This window comes from Brassica rapa, chromosome A09, assembly GCF_000309985.2.
Source record: "Brassica rapa cultivar Chiifu-401-42 chromosome A09, CAAS_Brap_v3.01, whole genome shotgun sequence".
NCBI classification, from domain to species: domain Eukaryota; kingdom Viridiplantae; phylum Streptophyta; class Magnoliopsida; order Brassicales; family Brassicaceae; genus Brassica; species Brassica rapa.
Window position 1 is genome coordinate 3,266,034 of NC_024803.2, and position 12,270 is coordinate 3,278,303.

At 34.7% G+C, this 12,270-nt stretch overlaps 2 protein-coding genes and 1 pseudogene across 2 annotated transcripts; 2 read left to right on the forward strand and 1 right to left on the reverse strand.

Moving 5' to 3' along the window:
* The first annotated feature begins 349 nt into the window (after positions 1-349).
* On the forward strand, positions 350-5,869 carry LOC103837123 (sugar transport protein 13). Its single transcript, XM_009113450.2, has 4 exons — positions 350-2,353; positions 2,936-3,386; positions 4,196-4,487; positions 4,913-5,869. Exons 1-4 carry the CDS (start codon positions 2,218-2,220, stop codon positions 5,630-5,632), a joined length of 1,599 nt encoding a protein of 532 aa, XP_009111698.1. The 5' UTR covers positions 350-2,217; the 3' UTR covers positions 5,633-5,869.
* A 250-nt stretch (positions 5,870-6,119) lies between these two features.
* Positions 6,120-9,807, forward strand: LOC103837122 (annotated as a pseudogene).
* Positions 9,808-10,033: 226 nt separating this feature from the next.
* On the reverse strand, positions 10,034-12,153 carry LOC103837120. Its single transcript, XM_009113448.3, has 6 exons — positions 11,926-12,153; positions 11,694-11,820; positions 11,430-11,599; positions 10,720-10,999; positions 10,458-10,624; positions 10,034-10,371 (listed from the first exon to the last, which is right to left on the reverse strand). The coding sequence occupies exons 1-6, from the start codon at positions 12,068-12,070 to the stop codon at positions 10,208-10,210; spliced, it is 1,053 nt and encodes a 350-aa protein (XP_009111696.1). The 5' UTR covers positions 12,071-12,153; the 3' UTR covers positions 10,034-10,207.
* Positions 12,154-12,270: the final 117 nt, after the last annotated feature.

A 12,270-nucleotide genomic window follows, 5' to 3' on the forward strand; every position in this document is an offset into this window, starting at 1 on the left:
GAAAATATTTTTAATAAGTAATATTATTTTCTATGTTAAATTTAGTTTTTAGATTCCAAAATAGTACGTGTATAATATTTATTGAAAAAAATAAGTTGGCTAAGTCCTAATTGAATAGAAAAGTACTGACTTTGATAAAAAAAAAAAAAAGTACTGACTGCTTATGGGCTTTTAACATATATAATATAGTTAATGGGTTTGGGCCGGGCTAGAAAGAAGCGAAAGGGAAAGAAAGAGGCCGCATGTATGCTCCGTATTTGCTCCAAAACAAAGTGAGTGATATCAAGAAGAAGCAAGCTCCTAGAGCTGGACCTACAGAGCCAACCATTGAGACAGAAGGAGATGCAGACAACGACAGACTCTTCCTGGCTAAGAAAAGAGAAACCCAACCGTTGGTATGTTTGTGTTCTCACTTTTTTTCTCTATTTTCTTCTTTTTAGCTTTTATCGTTACGTTTGACATATCTTCTAATTTTGCAATGACTTAGTGAGATAAGCTTTTTGGCTTGTTGAATTTTCATAGTCACTTGGTTGGTCTTCAGAGTGCTAGCTGTTATGCCTTTTTGAAATTTCTGCTCCAAAGACTTTTTATTATGTTGTTTTTTCTGTAATATTGAATACTTTTTGATGGAGTTTTAAGTTGACCGTTTGTGTCAAACACCATTAATTGCATCTCATAGTTTTGATGTTAAATAGTAAAACGTTACAGATATTTTTTGTTTATATACTTTTTGTCAACAGGATAATTATTAGACGTATACATGCATTTTCATTGTTGGCATATTCTTTTCTATCTTTTAATTAAACCATCGTCACGTTTTATTATTTGGTCATTCATTTGATGCTTGTCAAGTTAGATTCGTTGACTACAACTCTTAACAGGATAATGATGATTGAGAAGTAAAACACATTTTTGGTGCTTACATGAAATTTTTGTTACGTAATTAATTTTACATGTATGTCAAGTGGATATAGTTTACTTACACGTCTGAACACATGATATCCGTGGTATCATATTTCAACAAAACTTATACACAACTAATATTCAATTTTGAATTTGCATGTGTTGATATACTTTAAAATAAGTCGATTACTGATACCAATCAAGAAAAACAAAACCCTTGAGTCCGTGACAGAAAGCCACTACAAATTAATGAAAATTCATACTTTAATCCACTTGTTGTTGCATAAGTGTATTCCATAATCGAGTAGCATTGAGCAAGTATGGTTGTTGGCTTTTAAAGATATGTACCCATAAACAATACAAAAGTGACAGTTAAGAAGATATATACACAAATAACATGACAGCAACTGAGAAACCAAAAGGAAGATAAAAAAAACAAATTTAGATTAATATCACATATTTGATTCCATAATCGTATTTAACAACAGTTGAATAGAGTAATGATACAAATATGTGTTTACATATATAGACTTTTAAGATAGTCTTAAGAAAGTTTGGTGGGTTGGAGTTGTCTCAGCCTACTTTCTTGGAGGACTGTTTGTTACATTATCACCAATTAAGTAGTCAGCAACCATTTTAACCCGTTTTATCCCAGTATGATTCTGCAATTTAAACCAAATTAAAACTGACCTAAACTTGTTTTAGAATTTTGCCATTTGGAACGGTCCCGTTGGCTTTAAACACCATATATAATATATAAAATTGTACAAATGTGACAATGATTTCTATGAAGTTAATCACAGGCTACATGACAGCAAATTTGTATGACCTACACACGATGTTAACGGATCGTTCTTATTCTAAAAAAAGTATGAGATATTTTGATGCGGTAGCAAGATTTTCACAACACGTTGAGACTGACATAAAGAATTGTGACAATCTCTCTAATAAGAGAGGAGAATCATGCAGTATAACATAACAGCAAATACAATATTCGAGGATAATATAATAACAAGAAAGAGAAGACTTATGACTTGTGAGTCTGTGACGGTATGCATATTATATATTCAACTAAGGCGCCACATAAAGCAGAAGTAGCGTTTGTTGACCAATGACTTGATGACTCAGGAGCATGTGAACATACAAAGAGACGTGTGTGCATCCAATTGGCTGCAAACGGTTTCTCTTTGTGCTTCACTGCCTCTTCTTCTATATAAAGAACTAAACACCCAATGGTCTCTTTAATTAAGTGTTCCCTTTTAACTCGTTATAGAAAATTACTTTTACAATTTAGTATCTGAAGAGATCTTAAGTATGGCCGGAGGAGGATTCGCGACGGCGACGGCAAACGGAGTGGAGTTTGAGGCAAAGATAACTCCAATAGTTATCATCTCTTGCATCATGGCTGCTACCGGCGGTCTCATGTTCGGCTACGACGTTGGTGTCTCCGGTATGAATATTCCATTGCTAGTTTCTAATGGAATGAAGTAGAAAATTTGATTATAATAGGATACGTAAGTTTTTGTTAGTGCAAGATTTCTCAAGTATTTTTTTCAAAAAAAAAAAAAAGATTTCTCAAGTATGTATAATTGTTTAATATATATATATATATATATATATAACTTTTTTCTTTGGGAGGAAGATTTCAACTAAAATATAGAGAACTTGTAGAAAGTAATTTATCAAAATAAATTTCACTACAGCTAGTTCCATTAATGTTAATTAATTAGTGAAATCATAGCTTGCAAAAGTTTGGCAACTAGTGACCCCTAGATCTAGATCGTCCTTGTTTTAACTTTAAATAGTAATATAGTGACAACACTAGTGTCATAGGTGTTAGTTTTTTTTTTTAGAATAACTAATTATAATTTTGTCGTCTACAATTCATGCATAACATCATGATTCATGACTATCTTACAATATCTAAATGAGATTAAACGGTAATTAAATAATTGCAACAACTAATAATTAATTTCGTCACAAAAAAACAACGAATAATTAATTATTTTCCATCATCCATCTGGTTATGTAGGCGGAGTGACATCGATGCCGGACTTTCTGAAGAAGTTTTTTCCGGTGGTTCACCGAAAAGTAGAAGCCGGAGCCGACAAAAACAGCAACTACTGCAAATACGACAACCAAGGACTACAACTCTTCACATCATCTCTATACTTAGCCGGTCTAACCGCAACGTTCTTCGCTTCATACACGACGAGAACGTTAGGACGAAGACCAACCATGCTTATAGCCGGCGTGTTCTTCATCATCGGTGTGGTTCTCAACGCCGCGGCTCAAGACCTAGCCATGCTCATTGCAGGGAGGATATTGCTTGGTTGTGGAGTTGGGTTCGCTAATCAAGCTGTGCCTTTGTTCTTGTCGGAGATTGCACCTACTAAGATCCGTGGTGGTCTTAATATTCTGTTTCAACTTAACGTCACTATTGGAATCCTCTTCGCTAATCTTGTCAACTATGGTACCGCCAAGTAAATATCTCTATCCTTATATCCTCTTCTTATTTTTATTTTCTTAAACTGATTCTTTTTTAAAATTTAGTTAATAAAATGGGAATTTAAGTCGTCTTCTTATTTTTATGATAAAGTAAGACTAAATGTGTAAAAATGAGCTTAAAATTAATAAAAATTCAATATATGGTGATAATGATTTTACATATACTTTTACCAAAAAAAAAATGATTTTACATATACTTTCTAAATTATTCCAAAGTTTTATTTATCTTCTTGTCAAACTTTTGGCTGTCAAAATTCAACTACTATTAGAAAAGCATTTTAACGTTTTAAGTCTATTTAAGATATCTCTATCCTTATATATCCTCTTCTTATTTTTTATTTTTTATGATAAAGTAAGACTAAAATGTGTGAAATAAGCTTAAATTAATAAAATTTCAAATAAATAGATGGTGATAAAAATATTTAACATATACTTTCTAAACTATTCCAAAGTTTTCTGTATACTTGTTGTCAAACTTTTGGTTGTTCATATTCAACTACCATCACAAAAGCATTTTAACCTTTTTTTATAGTAGACACGCATTTAAGTCTTCCGTGATTTCAGCAAATACTATCCACATCCTACGTGACTACGTCTTATCTTATAGTACACGGACTGTAGTCGTATCTCATTTTTCACGTCATGCCCTAATATGTTTATCCTCTGCGTTGACTTGAAATGCATCTGTCACTTAAGCAGAGTTAATGAGCTTTAATTATCTATCTACTAGGCCCATACTGGAGTTAAATACGGACCCACTAAATAAATGTTTTATTTTTTTCAGGATCAAGGGAGGATGGGGATGGAGACTATCCTTAGGTTTGGCCGGAGTCCCGGCGCTTCTACTGACGGTGGGAGCTTTGTTGGTGACGGAGACACCAAACAGTCTCGTTGAAAGAGGTCGTCTTGATGAAGGCAAAGCCGTTCTTCGTAAGATTCGAGGTACTGATAATGTGGAGCCAGAGTTTGCTGATCTTCTTGAAGCTAGCCGCCTTGCTAAAGAAGTCAAACACCCTTTTAGAAACCTTCTTCAACGTAGGAATAGGCCTCAGCTTGTCATTGCCGTCGCTTTGCAGGTCAGTATTTTGCTTTGTGTAGCCCTACAGTTTCGGTTTAATCGATTTAATTCACGTCGAGTATTTTCGGTTTTGGTTAGTTCGGTTTGGTTACAATCCCACGAAAGTAAACTTTCGACTCAGTTTTGTGATAACCTAGATTTTTTTAAAAAAATTCAGATATTTTTGGTTAAATTTGGTTATTTTCTATTAAATTCGGTTAGTTTAGTTAATTCGGTTATATTATTTTGGTATTTTTTGGATATATATATGACCTATATATATATATATATTTTTTTTCTTAAAATTCGAACTAACAAAAAAAGTATTTTCAAAAGCTTTCCGAATTAAACCGAACTGAAATTTTCAGTTTAATTTTGCAAGGCTAGTTTTGCTGTTAGTTTATGCTAACCCATTGTTACGTGACAATTACTCAAACATTGCAGATCTTCCAACAATGCACTGGAATCAACGCCATCATGTTCTACGCTCCTGTTCTTTTCAGCACTTTAGGTTTTGGAAATGACGCTGCTCTCTACTCTGCAGTGGTCACTGGTGCAGTCAACGTGCTCTCCACGTTAGTCTCAATCTACTCCGTAGACAAAGTCGGTCGTCGTGTTCTTCTCCTTGAAGCTGGTGTCCAAATGTTCTTCTCTCAAGTCGTGATCGCCATAATACTCGGCATCAAAGTCACAGACCACTCACAAAACCTCTCCAAAGGGTTTGCGATTCTAGTCGTGGTGATGATCTGCACGTACGTAGCTGCTTTCGCCTGGTCTTGGGGACCGCTCGGGTGGCTAATCCCTAGTGAGACTTTCCCTCTAGAGACACGTTCTGCTGGACAGAGTGTGACGGTCTGCGTCAACCTCCTCTTCACTTTCATCATCGCTCAGGCTTTCCTCTCGATGTTGTGTCATTTCAAGTTCGGGATATTCATCTTCTTTTCTTCGTGGGTCTTGGTGATGTCCTTCTTTGTGATGTTCCTCCTTCCTGAGACCAAGAACATTCCTATCGAGGAGATGACTGAGAGAGTGTGGAAGAAGCACTGGTTCTGGGCTAGGTTCATGGATGATCATCACGATGATCAAGTGTTCGCGACTGGTCATGTAAATGGTAAGAAGAGTAACGGTAAATCTAACGGATTTGACCCTTCAACGCGGCTCTAAGCAAAACTAGAAGCGAGAGAAACACCAGAGAGTTGTAAGAAATATACAGTTTTTGTACACTGCTTAATGCTTCAAACTGAGTTTGTGTATAGGTAAAGTACTTAATGTTTCATCCAACATGTGTTCTGTTCTGTTTCTTTTTTTGTTTCTTAAAGAGAGTGACATTGTATATTTCAAAGTCCAAAGTTGTATTGTTGAATTTCTACAAATAGATGTAGACTATATTAATGGGTCGAAATTGGGTTTGTTATGGGCAAAGTATGGACATTAATATATTATCATGAAAGGGGGCATCGCATGGGTTGTGTGTCTGGTAGATTTCTTTTTGATATCTGCTGAATACTGCAGTGATTGAATTGCTAGAGATTGTGCTGTCGAAACTGATAAAGAAAATGATTTTAGCATGAAAATATAATTTAAATAAGTAAATAAATCTGGTTACCAAGATTGTAGGAGGAAGAGTAAATGCCAAGTAGAAATATTATAAGGTGATTCAAAATTAACGTACCAACCAACTGAGCATTCTTTCCTTACAAGCTTTCCAAACTTTAAACCATGTGAACACTTAAATTGTACAAGAAATGTATTCTATGGTTAAGTTTGTGTCATTGTGTGTGCGTGTTTTATTTAATTATCTAATTTGTTTTGTCAAGAGGCTTAACACTTTTTTTCTTAATAAAAAAATCAATCATAAATTACCAATAAGTGAGTTTATTGTAGTCTTTACACATAAAATCAGAACCCAACTTATAGTTGGCGTGAGGTTCCTAATAATACTTCTGAAAGATGGTTCTTCTAAATCATTCATATATAACAATTCTGGTATAAATTTAAAATTTTAGCCAAGTTAATACCGAACCGTTCAGATGATCAAAATCTTTGTTTGTTCACGATCTTTAATCTATAATATAATAGGAGAGTTGAGTCTTTCCTGAAGTGACACCTCAGCGTTTTAGTGGGTCCCACTTTTAAAAAGTTTGAAAAAATGTCAAGCATGTGGTTCGAACCTGGGTTATTGAACTATAAACACCAACTTTTATACCACTAAACTAAAGAATACTTTGTATAATGATGGCCGCAACTAATATATATTTATGAAAGTTGGAAACTTTTGCTTCTTCGGTTTTCTATGTGGGCCATGCCTACAAGTGTATTATGAGTTTCATTTTTAAATAAGGTTCATCACGTTAATCTTCTATTTATCACATTTATTTAGTATAATTGTTTTTAATTGATTTCATGATTCTTTGTTAAATAATATTATTTGCCGATTTCATGATTCATGGGTTTTTTCCGGCCTGAATGCTAATCATTACATGCCATCTTTAAAAGTCGGTTCCATTGTGAAAGTCGATCATTTTGAGGTTGCTAGGTGCTCAAGCATGTACAAGATAATTGATCATCCATTCCTCATTTGTTTCATCTCACCAATTATTATTGATGAAGTAATCACGGGTGCTCCTGAGATCAATCTCCAATCATTATTAGACTGTTGACAATTTCTAAGTGATTGCGAACACAAACCTACAACTCCCATATATATTATCATATTGCATCTGGGTTTATAATATGTTTCGTTATCATAACTAATATTTAAACTCGCAGATGTGGTTGGGAAAATCCGTTATGTCCAAGGCTATGACCTTAGCAAAGAAACAATTTGAGTCATTATCCGTCTCCTCATTGATCCGTAAGAAACAATCAACAAACAATTATTTTTATATTATTATTAATATTATGCTAACATCAATAATCAAAAATATTTCCTACCCAAATTATGTGGTCGTCTACTTATATCTCTTACTTATCAAACTAATTTTACACAAACTTTTATTTTACAGCTTAAAGAAACCATAACTACCCAAAAAATCAAAACACCAAAAACTAGAATTCCAAAAAAGACGAATCATTAATAATCACCTCTCTTTTTTGTCTAATCTTAAAAATAAACTTCAAAATAAATATATCAAACCAATCACCTCAACTAATACTCAACGACACATAAATCGAGTCAGCTAAACAAATACAAACTTCACGGCCAGCTATTTAACAATTTACAAACTTACTTTCGCAACGAAGAAGACGAAGACGACAACCAAGATCAGTGAAATTACCTGAACAAAAAAGCAGAGTAAGTTATGAACTCTGATAAATACATCTAATAATGATTTTTATTTACATATTACCCATCAAATAAAAGATAAACAAACACAACCACAACAGGAGATACAAGAGATAATCCCGACAGACACAAAGGCGGCAACAACATCTCCACCTGCTCACTCCTCTTGTCTTATAAAAATAGCTTACATGCCCAATGTCAACATGTCAATGCTATTGTTTTTTTATGAGAATTACATAAATTCGTTTAAAACTCATTAAAGCCTAAATACTCATAACTATCAATCATTTTATAGTTATTTCTACAAGTCTTCATGTATTTGTTTTAAATGTCCGGTAAGAGCAACAAGTTTAAAAATAAAATAAAAACATATAACAAATATAATAAAGATAATAAAAATTATTACTTAATACACACAACTTACACAGCTAAACTGGAGAAAAAATATCCAGAAACAAAATGTACTTTCAACAACTTTAATATAATTTATATATTCTCAACAGTACAATAAACAAATCAAAAAGACAAACAAACAATAAGTCTCACTGACATAGCAAACAACAACACGAACTATATAAATCACATTATTAACATAGTTTAGTACGTCATAAGTGGAGAACAATGCATACACAGTTCATCATCACAACTCTAATCCTATAACAATAAAAAAACCTTGAAAAATAACTCAAAACGCAAAATTCACAACTACAATAACTCTAGCAAATATTGAGATGAAACAATAATTTTGTCCACAACCTCGCGCTTGCGCGGGGGCAATGCCCCTAGTTTATATAAAGACTCATATTTTTTCCAATTTCGAATCATCTGGTAATGGGTGCGTTGACTTTACTATGTACGACTACATAAAAATAGTTGGCGCAAAAATAATACTTATATTTAAGTGATATAATAGTCTTCGGATATTTCAAGCAGTGTAAGAAATCAAGTCAAACACCAATAAAAGATAAACAAGTAAGCAATCTTTGTCGGTATTATGCTTTTTAGACACTCCTTTCTCCAAATTAGCCAACTAACCAAAGTAATAAAGTGGCCTCTTCATACATATACACACCACTTAGTTTCATTTATGTATATATATACACATACCCTTGTGGGGCTCTCGACCAGATATCGAAGAAGAAGAAGAGTGAGAGAATGGCGGCGAGGACAGTGGTGGCTTTGGCATGTATGGTGGTGATGTTAGGGCTGAGTAAAGCGGCAGTGTACAAAGTCGGCGACTCAGCAGGCTGGACAACCATAGCCAACGTAGACTATAAGCTATGGGCCTCAACCAAAACTTTCCACATTGGTGATACCGTCTGTGAGTTCCACAACATTCTGACCACATTAATTATACATTAAGATGAGCAGATCTGGATTCTACTTGTAGTTGTTCTTTTTACTTATGTCGGAAAGTGGGTCCTATTCCAGCACTATAACTTTTTCTTTTTTTCACATTTGTTCAAAGTTTGAATGATTAAGTCTATAACTGATCTATAAAGTAATTTGTATATGACAGTGTTTGAGTACAACCCAAAATTCCATACGTGATGAGAGTGACGCATGCAATGTATAGAAGCTGCAACAACTCAAACCCAATCTCCACCTTCACCACCGGTAACGACTCAGTTACCCTCACCAACCACGGCCACCATTTCTTCTTCTGCGGCGTTCCCGGTCATTGTATGGCTGGTCAGAAACTTGACCTCAACGTCATTCATCCCATCTCCTCCACTCCACTCTCTGATCCACCAATTTCCTCCTCCTCTTCTCCTCCTTCGACTACCACCATTCCTGCAGCCGGAGTCCCCGGTCCATCTCCTAGCCATGCGGCTTCTCTCCCGAGTGCAGCGGCAGCTGTGGTGTATCTCCTTGTCTCTTTGATCTTTGCAAATTCTGCTTCTTAATTAGGATTATATAAAACATTGCAATGATTGCATTTAAGTTTTTGTTATGTTTTCATCTTTCTACCGTATTGTTCTTTTCTCCCTGAGTTGATTCAAAATGTAGAAACGTTCCATCAATAATAAAAAGAAAAAGCATATAAGTATAACGATTTAGTTAGTATTTATTTTTGTAATGAGTAAGTTCGTTAGAAATGCTAGTTTTATTTTCATAATCTCATTAATATTTTTAAGTTTGAATCCAAAATATGGCATGGTAAATAGCCTAATCTCGTAAGAAATGCTATGTAAACCAAATTAAAAACATATTAATCTTCTAGAATTGGTTGACTGTATCCATATTACTATATAATTATCCCAACATCTTTTGAAAAAAAAACTTAAAACCATGAAAGTTTCATTTCATTGATAACAAACCAGAAAACACACTCGATGAGCATAAATGACGATTACATCACAAGCATCGACAACTTCATCTTATTACAACCTCATTAAGCGTCTCTTTATTTATAAGGTTGTTTGACCCATATGACAAAGATGTAGAGATCACTAAACGGAGACGATGTTGGTCACAGAGACCTTAACCATTTCAGCTTCAAAGATAATGGCATCATTCACCAAATACCCTTTCGATGGATCCTTTAAGTCTGATAACAATATGATATTGTTCACTCCCACACCATAATCGCTTCGAATCGGGTACCAAGCTGCAGCTGCATACATCCCCCAAAAAGAAGAATTAATATCAGTTATTAATTTCAGTCACTGTTTTTCCTTCTTTTGGTTATAGTTTTCTTACAATATAATTGTCTGTGGTTAGAGTTTCGCTGATTCTTTAACCGCAAGTTAACTGCTCCCCAAGTGTTTGTAGCAACTGCGTTTTCCTTAAAGCCTTGAGCAAATAAGAAGAGTGGAAGTGCATGTGGTCGTCCATCTCCATCCCCTTTCGGGTTAAAGCCTAACCTCCTGATTATTCATCAACCAAAAGAACGTTAATTATTACACTTGGCCACTCCATGAATTCAAATGACAGTTGCAGTGCTTTGAGATCAAGTACTAACCAGTATCGGTCTCCAACGAGAAAATCGGCAGAATAGTAAAATTTATCTTCCAAGCTGGAGAAACGAAGTATCTTCCAAGTGAAAACATTGTTTGGAGGGTTTGATATGAATGTGACTTTCTCTTGTATCTCGGCCGGTTTAACAATGAGGATTTCAGCACCAAAAGAACAAGTGTCTTGCACAATGTAGCCATTGTTCGTGTTCTCGAATGTTGAAAGAGAGATCAATTTTCCGAATCCCCACTCCTTTTTTGCAGCGTTGTATCGCTTCACGGTTCCATCTGCGATCCATAATTAGGGGAAAAAAATATCAATCACTATCAACTCGGTTTATAGACTAATCTCTACAAACTTCTATAGCCTCCAAATAGATGTAGCTATCAAAATATGAAAAGTGTAATGGATGAGTGCCCGGTCCAGAACATAAGCAAAGAACTGGCCGCTTAAAGTATTCCAATTTTATACAACAATTTTAGTTGTATATAAGGCACTACAAAAATTATATAAAGAATAAAAGCATAAATTTGTAGTTGAGCGGTGGGCATTATGAAATTTTAAAAAATGTCAGGCCGGCCCTATATGGATCATTTATAAGTTGTGGAAGATGAATGATGAAAATATAGCTAGCAGAATGTGAAAATTAATGGAATGGGTCTATTAATGTCCATAGAACATTGTATAAGTTTTGAGAAATGAATGATGAAAATATACCTGTGACAGTCAAGTACTTATGGGTCTTTGGATTGTGGACAAAGAGTTTGAGATCAACATTGACTTCCCAACCATAGGGAAGAGAGTCGGTCTCTTCCATCCTCACGTAAAGTGATATATGGCCAGCTCCACCGTCGTTTTTATTACCAATCACGTACAAAACCAATCTCCTGTTTTTTTTGCCACAATAATAATTTAAATCAATAAAAAGGAAATGTAAGATTTTTTTACCATGTGCACGCAAAAAAAAAAAGAATTTTTTACCATCTGTAACCAGCTGCTTCGAAAACAGAGGATTCGTAGGGTTCGAATCTCCCTTTAATCACCGAGTAGCCTGCTATTGTCACTATCTTACTTGATGGTCGCTCCTCTCTAAACGCTCTTGTCTCTCCTGTGAACAAAAGAAGTTTCCAAGAAAATCAACAAACGAGTTTCAGTCTTTTACTAAGAAAATCCAAAAAAAAAAGCATGATCTCTACTCTAACAACAAGCTTACCAAGATTCGCCTCGACATTGTAAGAACTGTTGTTCTCTGTTCCTTTACCTTCTGTGACCTGTTGAATGAGGAACTCAGCAGAAGAGCAAGTGATGAAGAGAAAAGCGAGAGATATGAAACCCAAACTCCTTTTGTGACTATCCATTTTTGCTGTGGTCTGGTTTTGGGTCTTCGGGAGGCTTTACATTTATATAGATAGCCACATCAGGGCACCTATTGAGTTAGTTACTAATATAAAATACTCCTAAATAAAACATTTCTACACGTTTTTTTTAGGTTGAAGTTGAAATTTAGTAAAGAGAAAATGATTGAGGCTTTACAAAAGGAGATTCTCGTAAAGTCTAT